Genomic DNA, 17883 nt, shown 5'->3' on the forward strand with positions numbered 1-17883 from the left:
AGGATGGATGGATGTGAGGTGTGAATATTAGGAACCTGGTGGTTCATGCTGCCTGGGATGTGTTCCTTATTAACAGTTCTCTGGTTCTTTCCTCTTTTCTTTTTCCTCTTGCAGGAAGGTAAATATGTCAGTTACTGCTTTAAAAGCAGGGTTTATAGCTCTCATGCTTGGCTGGGTGAATTAGGTGATTTCTGGTTGTTTTTTTTTTTTTAAGTTGGGGTGAGTTCGAGGTGGTGGAGGAGGAGGAGGTCATAGTAGTGGATTAGACAGTTCAATGTATTTGTGTTGTTCAGACAAATCTTCTCTGACTGAGGAGTCATATATGACTCCTCATATATGATATGACAGGCTGCACCACAGTAGGCATCTTGCTGTTCTGTTTGTTATACAGGGCTTAAACTGGTATTTGAGACTGGAAGGAGAAATCACAACGCTCCTTTGCTGTATCTTGAAGCTGGTTGTACTTACTGATTAGTTTGGCTATGTCTCAGGTGTTTGCAAGACCTCAGTCAGATTCCCCTCTGACTGCAGGACAGGCAGAAAATCCTGGGAGGACCTGCATGCAGTGTTTACAGTTTTGTGCTCAATGTGTAGTATTACAGTAATCCACCCTCTTCCCCAGTTGTGCTGTTGTAGCTAATTGGCTATCTGGTCATTGAGACAAGAGTTGATCTAGCTGAGAACTAGCAGCACAAGTAATAAAGGAAGATGAGTTTGCCAGATCCCCTCCCTTGTGACTGCCTGGCCAGTGTGGAGAGGGTTGTGGGAGCAGATTGGACTGACTCAAATTTAAGGTGATTGTAAATGCACTCAGATTAGGATTATGTATTCTATTCAGATGAAAGGATTTCTCAGGTTAATAGCCAAAGCTATTTGTTCTACCTGTTTTTTATACAGAATAAAGGGGCTAGAACATAATTCTGCACTTCTTTCAAAGGCTGAGTGGAGAAAGGCGTAAGGAAAAAATGAGATCCATGGGAGCAGTGTAATCTGTAAGAGTAAGAAAAAAACAGACTGCAGTGGCAGGTAGCTGTCAGAACAACTCAAAGGTATGTGGGTGGCTGGTTCCCTGTTTCAGCATATCAAAATGAAAACATCTCAGTGCTATATTGCCTATAATAAGAGATAGGCAACTTGTCTTGTGGATTTCTCCTCCCTGCAAGAGGCTGTAGAAATAATACAGCCTGTTCTTATACACCATGTGATGGACCTGCCTTTATGGCAGTGCTAGTGTGTTGTTTATCTAAATATTAGAATAGAGAGAAAGAAAGGCCATTGGCTCTTGGGTTTGTTTTCTTTGCAATACAGAAGCTGACGGCTGCTCTCCTGTTCTCTTCCGTTGCACTCGAACGATGTCTGGCTATGGGTGGACAATAGGCAGGCTGCTGCCCGCTGTAAATAGGCCATTGTATGCCGAGAGTAGGAGCAGCAAAGAACGGCAGAGCCCTGCCAACTTGGGTCTTTGCCTTGAGATACTGGCTGTGCTGTAAAGAATGAGTCTTGGGTGCTGCAGAGGGGATGTGTGTGTGTGAACAGAGAGAGCTGGCTTTGTCTGAAACTTACAGAGCTCCTTAGCCAAACTGATCCGGTGAATTCCTAGGGATGCCTTTTTGGGCTGCACTGGGGGAACTGTTACTCTGGAGGTGGTCAAGACGTATAGTTGTCTCTGAAGCAGTTTTGCCTCACTACCCAAACTGCTTTCCCTCAGGTCTTTTAGAAAAAAGACCAAGGTCTACTGATTGCATTGAGAAAAATGCTTTTGACCTCAAATGTCAATTTTGCTCTTTCCCCCGCTACATGTAGCAATCTGAGTATTAGTCTGGTACTTTTCATTTGGCATTCCTTGCTTTTGGTCTTCAGCTGTGTCTTACCCTGGGGCTTAGTTTGAGTCTGATCTTGTGTTCCCAATCCTGCTTGTCAGAAGGAATTGCAGGACTAGAATTTGTGAAGAGGGCATAGCTTTTTTTCCTTGTCTTGAGTGAGCAATCTTAGCTGGGTCCTTCCTTGAGGAAAATGACTGAAAGCCAGATGTGAGCTCCACCGTGAAAATCTTTGTATCTCAGTGTGAAAGCTCTAAACCATTCTCCTTGGTCATGATATAAACCCAGTATGTCTGATGTTGGAGCATGAGCCAAGTAAGTACTGTGATGACTTGAAGGCTGAAAGGTATTGAAGCCTCTTTTCTTGATGGGGTATATTTGGATGCATATGTTAAGAAGGCAAATTTATTGTCTTGGTTACACCTGCCTTTGCTCTGAATGCAGAAGACGAGAGCTCATATGATTTAACAGATAGTGTTAAAGCTTGGAATGACTTCGTCTTGCAGAAAACTGTCCTCACCTTGTTTTTTGTGTGGATGAGGCAGAAGGCATGATAAGAAGATATTATCTCAATATAAACATAAATGGCAAAATGTATCATTGTATACCTGATAACTTGTGGTATAACTGTTCAAGCAAAGTTTTATGCTGCAGGTTTCCCTAGAAACAAGAGATTTTCATCTTTTCTCTTCACCCAGGCTGAAAATCATTGCCAGTCCTTGACTATAATGGGACTGTTGTGTGAATGAATTAAATGACGATGTTTACTTCAGTTCTTGTTACCTGTAAAGGCATCACAGCCTTTTGAGTAATTCAAATTGCATTGCATTCCTAAATCATAGTGTGTGTGCAGGACGCTTCATGACTAATGCAGACAGGAAAGCAGTTTTAAAAGTCCAAGGTGGTCATTGTAGAGCTTGAGGAAAGAGCTAAGCTTGCCCTTTGCCATTACACACATCAGACCCCCTTATCTAGTTTCGTAACATGGTGTCTATGATAAATGTGAAATTAACTTTTAAGTCCCGACTTCCTTGTTGGTGTATGAGGGTTTTTTATTCTTACTGTTCCAACTGTGTGTAGTAAAACTTAAGAAGTAGTTTTCACACCTGCAATGCTAATTATCATGATTAGGTGCCTAAAAAGCAAACACATGGTGATCTTAACTATTAAGTCAATAACTGATTCCTTTTTAAAAAAATGAGAGATGAAAAGCTTGTTTATATATTCAGTTCACCTCTACCTTCTATTAATACAGCCTGATGTGTTGTGGATTTTGATTATAGTCTGCTGTCTATCACTGTGCAAATAACAAAAAGGCATTTCTGTAGTGGCCCTGCCCTGCCTGTCGAGGTGATGCAGCCCTGATCCCTAAGGTATGCCAGAAAAGAAAAGTGTGGGGGAGAGAGCCGCGCCTGCTGGCTGAGGATTACTCCGTGGGTCCAGGACTGTTCCAGAGATGGAACTTGATTCCCTCCTGACACTGCCTCCGTCCATGACCTTGCTTCAGCCTGTCCTGTTAACATTGTGAAAGCATGGCCCTTTGAACTAATTTTATTACTATTTTGCTGTCTCTAGCAAATCTTGTTCAAATACTGGTTAGACTTTTTGTGAACTAGACCACGGTTCTGTTTTCTGGCTGAATAACTGATTGCAGCAGTAAAGATTTCAAGGTCAGCCTGTAAGCTAGAGATTTTTCTGTAGATATATGAAATATTAACCGGGTATGGTTGGTCTTAAAACTTAACAAATGTAATTCTGCCCGTTTGGGTTTTAGAGTCTCATATGCCACCATCCTGCAGGGGGCGTTCCTTACACAGTATGTTTTAGCTGTTAGCTACCTCCTTTGACATTCTCTAGGACCTTTGCTGAATTCCGCTATCCATAGGAAATGGCTAGGACATAAATTACCGAGTAAATACATTTCTTTGTTCTTGAAGCAAGCGGGACAGCGTTGCCAGCCGTCGCTGGGTGTCGGGCGGCCGTGCCGGTGTCAGGGCCCTTGAGCGGGTGCCCTTGAGCGCGGTGGGGTGAGCGCTGCGGGCCGAGCGCTGCCGGCTGCCATTGGCTCCGCGCGGGCCGGCTGCTCCCGCTCACCTCTCACCTAGTGGGCATCGGCCGGGGGCTTTGGCATGTGACAGACGTCCCGGGAGACCTTGGCTCTAGAGGAGAGCACCAGTTGAGCTGACTGCAATCCCTTTTTTTTTTTTTTTTTCCTTCTCCTGCAGCTGGTTCTTGCTGTGGAATATCCGTGTCAGTGAGTGCTGGCAGGGAGCAGCCTCTTCCAGCTCTTCCTTCTGTGTGAACGTGACAAATCAAATGTGCTTCCTGTGCTTGATTATATTGCTGCACGCTGCTGCCTTGGGCCTCATTTGCCACTGCTTTAGTCTGCCTCATGACTAGAGATAAATCACTGGCATGGTGCTGGGAGAAATAGGAAACTTGCTAACTACCATGGAGGAGCTATGGGAGGATACAGACTTTGAAAGCAGTTTGCTGTACTGACCTTTCTGTGCATGTCTGAAGGGAGAGTAGAAAAGAGTTTATTTTACTGGACTTAGCAGGAGCACAGTTTTTCCGTTCCTATAGGATTGGGATGCTCTCGGTTACATGCAAGTGAGATAACTATGTCCCTGCCCTTCATTTCCCAGACTTCCCTGCTTGATGATTAATCGTTTAAACAATCTTACGGTACATCTACTCTACAAATAACTGTTTCACATTTGTGAAATTCTCTCCTTTAACAAAAGGTCTCCTTTTTTTTAAATTTGAGTGCAGTCTCTGTTGAAAGCAATACTAAAAGCCTGAAGAAATTCCCTCTTCTCAGCCCTACCTATTTTTCTAGAGTATGAACTGATAATGGCTTGCTTACTTATTTGCAGCACGGATATCTAAAGATATTGCTTGCCTAGTGGCAGATCAAGTTATTTTCATAGTGGGAAGCCTGTAGGACAAAGCATACATTGCTGCCCGACAGCAACAGTGAATCAAAAGCAGATTTCAGATTTTTTTGTGCAACTTTTTTTTCATACCAACAGATTCCAGCATTGGAACAACTGCACTGAACTGCAATGCAAGCACATGAGTTGTTTAGATACCTACGAATGCCAGAACTTGGGGATGTCAGACAGTATGTGCGCACCCTTCCGACAAATACTCTGATGGGCTTCGGTGCTTTTGCAGCCCTCACGACCTACTGGTATGCAACAAGACCAAAAGCACTAAAACCACCATGTGATTTAGCAATGCAGTCTGTGGAAGTAGAGGTAAGTGCCACTTCGATGGATGCTGTAGTTCAATGAAATTTGAACCCTAAATGAAGTATTGAGAGAGACTGAACACTTGACTTACATTAGGGTATTTCTAAACTTATAGTGTGGGGAGAATATACTTCTGAAATGTGGCTTGAACTCATTATTTTGGCTTTCTGAATTTGAAAACCAGTTTGAGGGCTGAGGAAATAACTGTCACAGTAGTAAAAGACTCTGCTGAGACAACTGAGCTTCTGATCTCACTAGTGACAAAACTTCTTCATGTTAAAATTGGCACAGTGTAGTTTTCAATTCCTGGCCACATGATGACCTGTTAAATTAGGTCTTGGGGTCAGAGTGTGTATGCTGGTATATACTGATTAGGCTAATACTCTTCTGTTATTTAGTGTATAATAGCTGACACATGAGACTTTATATTGTGTTACAAGCATGAAGAGAGTACTAATTGTCCTCAGATGATCCGTGGAAAGAAATATTAGTCTGCCAAGAAAGCCCAGCCACAGAGCAAGTTGAAATTAAACCAGCCACCTGCTAAACTCTGAATATGTTAGCTTAGCTTTTGTCTTGCGCTTTTTAGAAGCAGAGTTACTTTTAGGTGGTGGCTTTTTAAAAATTAAGTGAAATAGAGAGTCTGACTGGGAGAAGCTGTTGCTTTGTGAGCAAATATAGACAACTGATTGCAAGGCTGGTTTTTTTGGGAGTTGTGGTTGTATTGATTCTCCTGCTCACTACAGAGTCAAATACTTACTCTTTCAAGGGTGTTCTTTCTTCAGGATAGACAAGGTGTTTTCTCCTTTTGAAGGAAGGAGAGTTTTGGAAGGCTGTGATCTTTAAGGGAAATACTTAGAAAATGTAGAATTGGAAAGCTAACAGCTTCTTGCCTTACTCATGATAGTTAGAAACTACCACTATAGGTTTTTATATTTATATACATATATACACACTTGGAACTGAAGTTTCCCTTTTACACTACATTCTTCTTCATGGATAGACTGCATCTAGTCCTGTATCAAATGAATCAACATGATTCTTGGGCTTAAGAGCAGATGTGACTACAAACTGATGTAAACAAATGTGGCAGCATTTGAAATTTACAGTAGGTCAACCCCATGAACTTTAGCAAACTCCTGTAATTAATTCAAATTGGACACTTTTTTCAATGTTAATACTGTTGAGATTGAAGAATGACACATTAGTTGGCCTCTCCATTCACAGTTTATTCCTAATCTTCTCAGTAGAGCATACAGCAAGTTTACTGACACATTATGTTACTGTAGCAAATAGTGGTCTGCTACTAGAAGTACACAAAAGGGAAAAAAAGAGATGCCCTTGCAATGTGATAATTGCAAAAAAACCCCTATGTTCAAGCAACGTGTGTAGAGTAAGGATCTAGAAGTTAGATATCACTTCTGTTGGTGAGCTTTTCCAATTCTGACAGCAGACATGTAGATGATAAGTAGAATAGTCTTGTAAACCAGCACATCTTAAATGCTGGAATGAGCTAGCAGTGCAAGTTTTCCAGCTGTGGAGTGCCTCATTAGACAGTGTAGACTTCAGCAGATTTTTGGGGGGCCACTGCATTTGAAGATGGTAGGACAGTAGCTTTTAGCTGCCCGTAAATCCCACGATGGATGCTTATTTGCTTGAGACTCTTGACAGCAGTCTCAGTTCACCGCCTTTACTTCAAGTTAAATTACTTGTCACTGCTGGATTCTGAGATTGAAATCATTGTTTGGTAGTATGAGACTTCACTAAGCGACTTAAAGTATTGTTGATCCAATTACACTAATTGGCTTTCTGATCAGAGCAAGATAGGTATAACAGCATTATTTTTCAATGCCTTTTTAGCAAATATGTTTTAGTGGGAAGTCTGAATAGCAGTAAGACTTACTTTTCACAGTAAGTGAAAAACACTTGTGCGTGTTAGCATGTTGCAGTGATAAGAGCTCAGATTTAGAGAACGTCTTAACGTTTTTTTCTGCCTAAACAATACGTTATTAAAAGGCCTGAGCAGTTGCTCCAAAAAAGGCATGGCAGAAGGCAGTGCTTTTTTGCTACCATTTTATTATCTAATCTACCTGTTCATTTACAGTAAGAAATTTAAACTAGAAATATGCCTCTACCTAATTCTTACTTGTGGCTTAACTTTGTTAGACATCAAGGAAATGAGAGGTCATTGACTGGAGTAGGGTTTCTACATGTTCTGATGGCATATCTTCATAACTCCATATGGGAGAAAGAAGTCCCATCTCTCAAAAGTTTTGATTTGGTAGGCCAGCACCCAGTGGCCCATTTTAACCATCCTTGGATGACCACAGAGATTGCACATGTAGTTGAAAATGAGTACAAAGAGTTACATAAAGTGGCAGGGATACATTGCACTAGACCAGGTTGCCCAGAGCCCCTATCAGCCTGGCCTTGAGCACTTCTAGAGATGTCATCCCCATCTGGATCTGTCTGCCTGTAGATTGTTCTTTCATTCCACTGGTGGCTAACACCTGAATAACTTTGGCTATTGATTTTGTGTGCAGGTGTATGGTTGTCAAATATATTAAATCTTGCTTTAAAAATTTACTTGTCCCAACTTATGCTATGTAGAAGAACAGGACAGAAATAAATATTAAGATGTCAGGATTTTCTAGGAGTAAGACTGGATTTAACTGTTTTTTTTTGTTGTTTCCTTAAGAAAAAATATTCAAATATGGAAAGAAGTATTCAACTCATGAAAACTTTTAGTCTTCTTACATTCTTATGATACATTACCAGAATTCTAGCATGCCTTGTCTTTCAAGAATCACCTGATTACATATGTGCTTATCGCTCTATGAATGAGCAGTTTGAGGTGCTGTATGCTTATTTAGGGAATAGCATGCTTAAAATTAAATGGCTGGTTTGAAAACTTCAGTTTACACTACTTGCTGCTCAGAGCAAGTATGTTGGTGACCTAAGCACCATTTACTAGTATACTTTCCCTCTCAGGTAAAGGGAAATTTCTCTTGTCTCTGAGGCATGGTGAAGCCTACAGTGTGTTCTGACATTACTGCTAATCCTGAGAAGCTTGTGTCAGCAAGAAGCAGACCCATGGCTTGAACAAAAGCAGTTACTTTATATGACCTGAATAGGCCTTGATAGAGTAATACATGCTCTGTTGTAGAATAAATCTGTTTCCTTCAGCTGCTGCTATTTTTAACCAATGCTGAGGTTTTACTTAATGACTAGCACTTGATGTGCAGTAGGTTAATTTCCTTCAAGTCCCTGAGCTCCTGCAAGGGCTGCTTTACACAAGTAACTAGAATCTGTTCTGAAATGAATCAGTTTTTATTGCCTGGCTACTTTAAGAACACTTATTAAAAGTGACAACCTTTTTAACTGCTTATCCTTTTACTGGACAAATCTATTAGATGCCATTCAACCAACCTGTGTGAAGTCAGGCAAACATGCCAGTCCTGGGATTCAGATACCTGGTGGTAATGACCAGTGATTTTTAAACAAGTCTGCTGCAGACAGAACTTTCCCTGATACTGCATAAACATTCTAAATAAGGACTGTTTGGACTAGGTCTTAAAACAGTAGTTCTTGCTGCTTTCAAGCAAAATGTAGATGAATTCTATTGCTTAGTAGATGAGTTAGTTTAGACCTTGCATTATGCTTCTGTTTTGACCTTCAGCATATCTAGGAGTATTTCACTGCATCAATAACACTGAACTCCTTATGGCCTTCACACAAGGAGCTGGGTGTTTTTCAGAAAAACTTATTCTAAGTCTGTTGAAAATCCAGTTAATTCTACTCTGCTATGGGGAAAAAAAAGAGGAAAGTAAGCAAAACTCTTGTTTGTTTCCCCTGACTGAACATCCATAGGAACTGATGGGAACTTTTCAACAGTAGTCTGTAACAGAGTTTCTCTTTTTTCAGAAGGACAGTGCTATCAGTCTTGTATCTAAGCAGTGTACTGTCTGATAACTCATCTTCAAACTTGGTTAGTGCCTCAGGCCCTGAAAACATTGCTCTTGTGGTGCTGTGTAATAGGGCATGTAAACAAAACAGTAGTGGCCCACATGAGGAGAAACAAATACTTCTTAACTCTTGCTGAGGAAAGGCATAGGCTATTGTATTTCACCTGATGGAGGAATTATAGCACATCAGACATGGTACATGTGATACATTGCACTTGTTGAGGTTACCAGTGGCTATGGTAACAAATTATATTGTGTGATCTTTTAGATTAGCTCCAGAGTGGGAACACTGGGAAAATCTATAAGATGACCTTGATTATCCAAGATCTGAGAAACCAGTGAAATAAAGCAAGCAGTCTTGCTTTTCTTTCCAGGCAGAGACATGTACTAGTGATCTCTTAATTTCCTGTAGAGTAGATGTTGGTCTGAGAGCAAGCATACTCTTGAATTTCTAATGCTACGAATTTTTAGAGGTAAGCCACTCATTAACTTGTTCTGGGTCATGTTCACAGTGTACATTTCTGCTTACTGTCAAAGGAGTGGCAAGCACTGCATTACTCATACTGTTTTGCTAAAACAAGTTAGGCTTGTTTTAGTGTAAAAATATTTTTATCCTCTCTATGCCTTTAATGTGCTAGCTGATTTCTATAGATGTGGGTAATATGACATCTTCTGTACATAAACACATATTTGTGTAGCTTATACATGGAAGAGGTGATGTCTGATCTTCCAGGATACTTTGAAAACAGGAGAAGAATCTATGACTACATATGAACAGATTTTAGTTGAGGATAATTAAATCTGTGACTGAATTGTCTAGGGTTAGATTTTCTGAAAGAGCCAGAAATTGATTATGCTGATAGAGAATCTTATGCAGTGTTTACCCAAGACCCTCTGTTTAACCAGCTGGGATGTTCCTGATAAGAACTTGCTTGTAGGTGTCTGTCATCATAACAGGACTAATTAACAACTGTGGCCTAATAGTAATTGCATAACTGTAGTTTGTGAAACTTGATTGCTCTCTGTAACATGAGACTATTTAATCAGTCACTCTAAAAAGGGCAGTGTTAAAACCGAACTATTAAATTCTTGTGTTGATTTCCAATTGTATCTTACCTAAGTGCTCAACAGCTGAAAAATGGTAATTGTAATTTTCAAGATAGTATTGTCTTGACTTCATTTAAATAAATCAGGAGGAAACCCTTTTTCTGTAAGATGTAGCTTTTAATTGCTCTAAAGGACTCTGTCTTGAACAGAATATTTTGCTTAGGAGAACACTTGTTTAGGGTGTTGGTGACCATGCTTAAAATCATTTAGGGTTTGAATCCACTTACTTAAGTGTGATCATGTTCTGTAATCTTAATTAGACAAATAGATTTGGATTGCACCATTATTATTTTGTCTAGACAGCTCTGAGTCTGGATTTAGAAAGCCTGATGAAATTAAATCTATACTGCACTAATGGAGTAAAATATTTCTTAAGAAAAAGTGTTTTTGACAAAATGCCCTTTGTTAGTCTTTACTATTTTCATTTGTTCTGTGCTATCATAGGTAGCTGAGGAATAAGATTTTGCCTGGCAGGTTTTTGGTAATGTAGGGAGCGGTTTGACTCTTGAAACAATGTCCTGGAAAACCCTGCATAGCTCCCCAGAAGAATATTCCTTCAAGCAATTCCTATTCATGGATAGCCAACAAGGGTGTCTAACCTTTCCATTGCTTTTCTTAGGGTGGTGAGCATGCTCGAAGGTCCTCTCTTCTCAACAGTGATGAACTGTTGTTGTACTACTATGATGATGTGAGAACAGTTTATGATATCTTCCAAAGGGGTTTACAAGTATCAAGTAAGTCCAAAATTAAAGATAATATTTAAAATAAGTCAAGAATTGCATATTTGAACTCTTTTGAAATGCAGCTGGACATAGGGGATCTCTGTCTAGCAATATGATTAATGTATTGGATGTGAATTTTCTTGAGGACAAATTAAACTGATATTTTGTGAAACAGAATTCTGAGAATAAAGTCAATGCTGTATTCCTTGGCCTAAGCCAACTTTGTTGCCTCCGTCCTTTCTCATCTGACTCCCCTGCATTCTTGAAAAAACCCCATTTGTCATGTGAAAGCGTTCCCCTGAGAATCTAGGGGCTTAACACCAAAAGTGATGTCAGGACACAGGAGTTTGGATTAAATTTTGAATAACTTTTATCTTTTTTTAGATAATGGTCCATGTCTAGGTGTTAGAAAACCAAACCAGCCATATGAATGGATCTCCTATAAAGAGGTATGTAATCTCTCTTAGTGCTAGACTTGCTTTTGCTTGCTGAGACCACTGATACGGCATCCAGTAATGTGATATAACAAATTTGAATTATTTATATGTTTTAAAGTAGTAGCAGAATATTGCACAAAGGTTCTAGTTCCTATGAATGTCTTAAAGGAACAGCCTCAAATATGCACAAGGGAGAGAAAAAAGTGCATCTCCTGCGCTTGGTACGTGAACCCCAAAAAAATTTTGAAATAAGACTGTTATCTTGGCATCTCAACGCTGATTTGTTTAAAACTTGGGCACAGTAGCTTTGAAGTAGCATTCAGGGGCTCAGACTGTGCTTGCTTCCAAGAGGCTCACTTTACACTAGGAGAAGTTCCATCTACAGGTGTTGTTTGGGCTTCCTGACACCTTGTCTCTATAGTGCTGAATGATGGTTGTATAGGGTGCTAGCAGATCTGCTTCTAACTAGCAGCATGCTGCTTCTTGATCCCTGAAAATATCTGTATGCAAATCTTCATTAACAGCTGTGCACACTTAGGTTGTTCCTGATTTAATCAGTTGGTCTTCAAATTTGCATAAACCTGGCCCATTGCATACTGTTAAGGTCATTAAACACCTTCTGTGTGTAATAGACCTCACTTTTTCCCCAAGGTGACTTTGTTAGGAATTTGTTAGGTGCAACCTCTTTTATTAAAGCTTTGCTTTTGGGGTCATGTGAGTAACATGTTTTCAAGTCATGTGCTATATAGAAAGAATTTAGAAAATAGCCTTCCCAAGCTTTGTTAATAGAACTAAGTGGGTTTTGCCTCCTTGTTCCCCTACTTTTTGAAGGGAGAAATGCTATTCCCATAGGCACTGAATGATGTAAAAGGATGGTGTATGTAATGCTTGTGATTAAACAGAAATACTATGTTTAATCATTCCAGGGTCACTTCTTGGGTTTAACACAGATCCAACAAACAGCCTTTTCTGTGTATGTGTGCTGAACTTCTAAACTTATATGTAATGCTTTCAAGTCTGACTGGATCAAGTGTTTCTTCTGCTGCATATTGAGTGCGATTATGAACTTGCTCTTTTTTGTTGTTGTTGTTCTCCCTCTTTTTTGCCCCTCCAGGTTTCAGACAGAGCTGAGTGTGTGGGCTCTGCATTACTCCACCGAGGCTTCAAACCCTCTCATGTTCAGTATATAGGAATCTTTTCACAAAACAGGCCTGAGGTAATTTAACTAACACTTTGTGTATTTGTGGTCTGGCCATTACTAAAATGACCTACTCCTTTGTCTCTTGGCAGTGTACTTCCTTACTGAGAGGCCATCTGGTGTCAGGAAAAGCCTACTTTGACATTGTAGACCTGTGAGCCATAAACATGGTACCTTTCAGCTAAGAACCAAAACTGGTCATTGACACAATAGTTAATGTCTTAAATTGTTGTGGGTTTTTTGGTTTTGTTTTTTGTTTGTTTGGTTGTTTTTTGTTTGGTTGATTTTTTTTTTTGTTTTGGTTTGGTTTTGTTTTGTTTTTTGGGGTTTTTTTTGTGTGTGTGTTTTGTTTGGTTGGTTTTTTTGTTGTTGTTTGGTTTGGTTTTTTTGCCTCCAGACCTAAATGTAGAAGGCTGGAGAGCAGAAAAAAAAAATCGGGTAATTCAGAAGAACTGAACTAATTATTTTCTGTTTCCAAGTTACAGTGGTGCCTTTTTAATAGGAAGTGAATTTAGTTCTTAGTGAATATAAAGACTACTTGATTTCTCTTAAAAACCAGCATTGGAGAACCTAGATAGTTGATAGTGACAAGAAGTCACAAGAAGGCATTTAAACTTTTAAAAGACAAAGGAACAGTTAGTGATTTAAATATTTGGACAAAAATGTGTTAAATAATTCTATTTCTGCCAGAGGCCCTGGGCACAAATATTCTGGGAGGGGCATTATTGCTGAAGGTAAAAATGGAAATTAATTTAATAAAAATGGGTAGAAAGACTGAAAGTGACATAATTAAAAATCACCTGAAACAACTATGGGGATATTCAGGTTGATAGTGCCTATCCAGTTTAACCCAGAAGTGGTTCTAGATTGCCCTTTCTAAAAACGTTATGAAATATTCACTAAGTATATGTTCTCTAGACTTGTTTATTAGATGCTTAATAGGACTGAATTTCTCTAACCTAGGTTTGTGTTTAGTAGTTTGAGCTAGTACTTGCTGCATTAAGCTAGTTCAGTGTAAACCTTTATTAAGACAGAGGACTGCTTCTTACCCTTTATCAAAAGAATGCTGTCCCTCTTGATTAAATGCTCCCATTTGTTTGCCATTATCAAAGGACATCCACAGTTCTGACAGGGTTAGAAGTTTTATCAGTGTCTTGGTCTCTTGTCATTAAAAAGCAAGCTGTATGACAAGTGACTTTGGCTTCCTTCTTTCTCTCTCATCCTACAACCTAAGAAACTCCTGAGCTCTAGGGTTTTCCTGATGGAATTCTATTTCTAAGAGCTGTAGATTTATTTCTGTAATAAAGAAGGCTGGAATATATTCAGTTAGGAAGCTGTTACATAACTTGGAGCTACAGACTCTACATTTCAGTTTACTGTGCATATGGCATGATGAACCAGAAGTAAAAAAGGGAGACAGATGTTTTTGTTGTGCCAATTTGCATTGTTTCTCTATAGGTCTTTGCATGCAGGGTCTCTGCTGGGTTAGTGAATTTCTGGAGGAGAGCATGGAATTTTGTTCTTGGATCACAGAGATAAAATGCTTAAATTGCATTGCTTTGAATTGGGTCAGGAATGAGCTGAAAAGATTTGTTTAAACTAGTAATTTTAAATCTGGGGTTTTCCCTGCTCAAAGCTACTTGGATGATGGGTGTTGTGACATCCCAATCATAATCACTAATCCAGACAGGAGAATATGTGAAGGGGTTTTTTGTGTGTGTGAAATCATTCACATTTGTTATTTCAGGGAAAAACTGCTGGGGAAATCCCCTAATGGGGAAAATCCTAGCAAACCCAAAACTTGGATTTGTAAATAAAAGTATTACTTTTCTCTTTGAGTTCCTGGAAAACAGTCACCTCTTCTGGAAGTGGGGAGGTTTTATTTTAGATTGAGAAAAAACACAACAATGAAGTATGAGTTCCCCTAACAGAAGATCAGAGCCATGTAAGAAAAGAAACTGAAAGTCTGACTGTCTATATTTAGTACTAGCTGCTTGCTTAGGCTTTGAGAGAACTCAAGTGTCAGGGTTTGATATTTATATTTACTTGTAATTTTAGAAGCAAAATGGAAACAAGTGTCTTGGTAGCCTAGAAATAAATATCCTGGTTGTACCATGGAGAATGATGATGTGCAAGAGTTGTTGGAGGCTGCAACAGGAAGCTTTTAGCGCTGCGTGCAGCTTCTGAAGCCTTTTTGTGGTAGACCCCCACCCTATTAAAATAACTTCTAAACTTCTGGCTGCTGAACACAGCAGCACAGCTGCCCCCTTGTTACATGTCCTGGAGGAGGCTGTTTAGCAACAACTATTCAGTGGACCTGTTCATGGCTATTATAAATGTGCCTGCTTAGACTTAGCAGCACATGTAATGTCTTCATGAAAGTCTAGTTACCTGTTAGCTGGCCTTGTACTAGTTTTATAAGTCTTTTTGGACAAGAGGTGTACAACTTGCCCATGGCATGAATGCTGTCAGAAAAATTTTCTATGTTTAAGGCTGTCTGAATCTATTAAAAGAATACTTTGGGGAACTGGCCCCTAATAAACAGTTTGTAAAACTGAGATTTGGCAACTTTAACATAGTCTCTATTAGATATTTTATGGAATAATCTGCTGAATCATGTTTAAACTTGTCATGTGGGGGTGAGGTAGCTGGCTAGTCCTGCAAAAACACTGGAAAATATAACAGTTTTGGGGGAGGGGAAAGGAAACTCCCCTGTTAGTGCAAGTCTTGTTGAATTTTAAGTTCTGGTAAGTTTTAAAGAAGCATGCTGTTTTGTTCCTGTCATTGGGACTGACTAAATGTACTGAGAATTTCTGTCAGTCTTTGATGGGAAAACCAGAAATGTTCTAGTGCCACTGGTCTCCTTACACATCTGGAGGCTCCTCTTTGAGCAGTTGCATGCTGTTCTGTATTTTGGTCGAGCTCGTTGGTTACAAACTACACCCAAGAGTTACTATCACAAAAAAGAATTGCATTACTATCTCACCTTGAGGAAAACAGGCTGGCTGTAAAGCATAACTCACATCATACAGCTGCAATGTTCATTATGTTTATTGAGTACTATTGTTGTTAGCAGGTAAATCTTTCTTACTGCAGCTTGCAGGGATGTAATTCGATTTTTTATAGAAGTCTTCGTATTAGATTCCTATAAAGAAGAATGGTTAGTGTTGAGAAGTGCCAAGAGGCTGTCTGGGGCTGACTTTCCAAAGGACTTTTACTTTAATTACAGTGTTACATGTCTGACCATCAAATGAGATTCACATAATGTAGGGGTAAGAATATTATGTGTATATAAATAACATGTGGTCAAGACATAAGTGAGTCCTTCACTGATACATGATAATACGGAACATTGAGAGCTTTGCCTACCTCAATAACATAAAACCAATAAAAAATACTGTACTCTTGCAAACTAAGGAGACAGTTAATGTTAACTGCTTTTTTTTCCAAAGTACTTAATATTACTTTTAGGGATAGGGCTGAATTTTATTGGATTGGATTCTTTCCTATAGCTCCTTATTTGGGGATTTTTTTCTTCCTTCCACAGATAAAAATTGAGTAGGCCTTCAAAGTGAAAAAACAATACAAACTGCTGCCTACTTTTCAGAAAAACTTGGCCACATGAACTGTGTCCTGTTAGCTTCCTTGTTAGTTTTTAAATATGAATCATTCTTGGAGGTCTGTTACAAGAAGCAAAACATAGTGGCTTTCATCTCTTCTCTTTGTGCAGTGGGTCATCATTGAACAGGCCTGCTATGCGTTCTCCATGGTGGTGGTGCCACTCTATGATACCCTGGGAGCTGAAGCTATTACCTACATTGTGAACAAAGGTAGGACACTTTCAGTAGCTCAGCAACTGAATAAATGAGGACAGAGCTGAGTGAGAGCAGAACTGTAGCCTTCTTCAGAAAAGCTTTCCATTGTGACATACTGAAGTATGTATGGATTTAGTTTAAACTGAACTTGTCATGTTGATAATATAGTTCTTTTTCATCAGCTGACTTGTCGTTGGTTTTCTGTGACAAACCTGACAAGGCCAAACTTCTGCTAGCCAGTGTGGAAAAGGGGGAAACTCCAATACTCAACACCATTGTTATCATGGATTCTTTTGGTGCGGATCTTGTGGAACGTGGCAAAAAGTGTGGTGTGGAAGTCTTCAGCATGAGAGAAATAGAGGTAAGAATGCTTAGCCTGCTTAACTGCTTTCATCCCATTTACTTGCCATGAATTAGCTTCAAGTTGAAGTTCACACAAAAATATGAAAAATAATAGGAGGAAAACAACTTGCTAATGGTATTTCACAATGCTCAAAGTATAAAAGTGGATATGCCAAGATGACAGAATGAAAGCTTATTAACATAGCCCAAGACTGAACACTAGATCTGAATGTTAAGGCTTGCCCGTGTGAAGCATAATGTGATAACTATGTACTGTGGCTAGTATTTCAGAAATTCTTATTTCAATAAGAGCCTAGGTAGGTTTTGGTGTTGCAAAAAATGGCACTTTCCCCTGTACACTGAATCTACAAGGAAAATGTCAGTCATCTTCTTACAGGATAAGGTTATGGTGATACAGGCGAATGAGCTTCTGGGTTTTGGAAGTAGAAATCATTTTAATTAAACACCTGATGTCCAGTCTTGGTTTTGCTTGAAGCTTCTGTCTGCATAGATCTCTTATGCAAGTTTATTTCATTGGAGAACCCTCTCTCAGGATCGAATTGCATGAAGTCCATCTTTACTGTGAGATAATGAAACCGGATTTAGCCTGGTTTCAGCTGGAGTTCTGATGAAGGCTTGGCTCACTAGACTTTGAGTATCTCCAGATAAATGTGCTTGGCTTGTGCAGGTGTCAGAAACTGCCGTGAAAGGCCTCATTTTCCTGAGCTAGTTTTCAAAGCAGTTAAGACAGCTATGTTAATAGGGCCACCTTCTGGTAAAGACACAAAAATGTCAGCATGCCTTCTTTTAGAAGGAAGATTGACAAACCGGCCTCAGTAAGAGTGCCAGGTTAAAATGGGGCTAAAAACATGAAATAGGGCTGGAATTAAGTGACTTATAGTTCACTGGCCAAAGGGTGGGGTTAAACTTAGGAAAAGAGTGGCCCAACTGTAAGTTGTTAGACAAAAATTAGCTTCTTTCCTTGAGTTGAACTGCAGTTTTTGACACAGGAAGATTCTTTCCACTGAATCTTCTAGCTGTGGAAGAGCAAAACTGAGGGTAAATGTTGTCTTTACATAAGGTGTTTGGATGCTTAAGTAGTGACATTCAGTAGTACTTTATAGCTCTTATTTGATTAATTCAAATATCAAGTGTTAAGTAATAGGTGTTCCAAGAACCTTTTGTTTAAATCTCTGAAGAGAAGTTAAAAGCAAACTTAA

The 17883-nt window shown here is 39.4% G+C and overlaps 1 protein-coding gene across 2 annotated transcripts in view; it reads left to right on the forward strand.

The window, feature by feature from the left end:
• Positions 1-17883, forward strand: part of ACSL1 (acyl-CoA synthetase long chain family member 1) — a 36823-nt gene that overhangs the window by 4111 nt on the left and 14829 nt on the right. The window contains exons 1-7 of one of the 2 annotated variants that reach the window (XM_040064256.1): positions 903-1049; positions 4856-5083; positions 10769-10883; positions 11256-11320; positions 12423-12524; positions 16237-16336; positions 16504-16682. In XM_040064256.1, the coding sequence (XP_039920190.1) occupies positions 4889-5083; positions 10769-10883; positions 11256-11320; positions 12423-12524; positions 16237-16336; positions 16504-16682 (756 nt within the window). In that variant the 5' untranslated portion in view covers positions 903-1049; positions 4856-4888. Of the gene's footprint in view, positions 1-902; positions 1050-4855; positions 5084-10768; positions 10884-11255; positions 11321-12422; positions 12525-16236; positions 16337-16503; positions 16683-17883 lie in introns of those variants that run through there. The other variant, XM_040064255.2, reaches the window with a different exon arrangement.

The sequence above is a fragment of the Hirundo rustica genome, chromosome 5 (assembly GCF_015227805.2).
Source record: "Hirundo rustica isolate bHirRus1 chromosome 5, bHirRus1.pri.v3, whole genome shotgun sequence".
Lineage (NCBI taxonomy): Eukaryota > Metazoa > Chordata > Aves > Passeriformes > Hirundinidae > Hirundo > Hirundo rustica.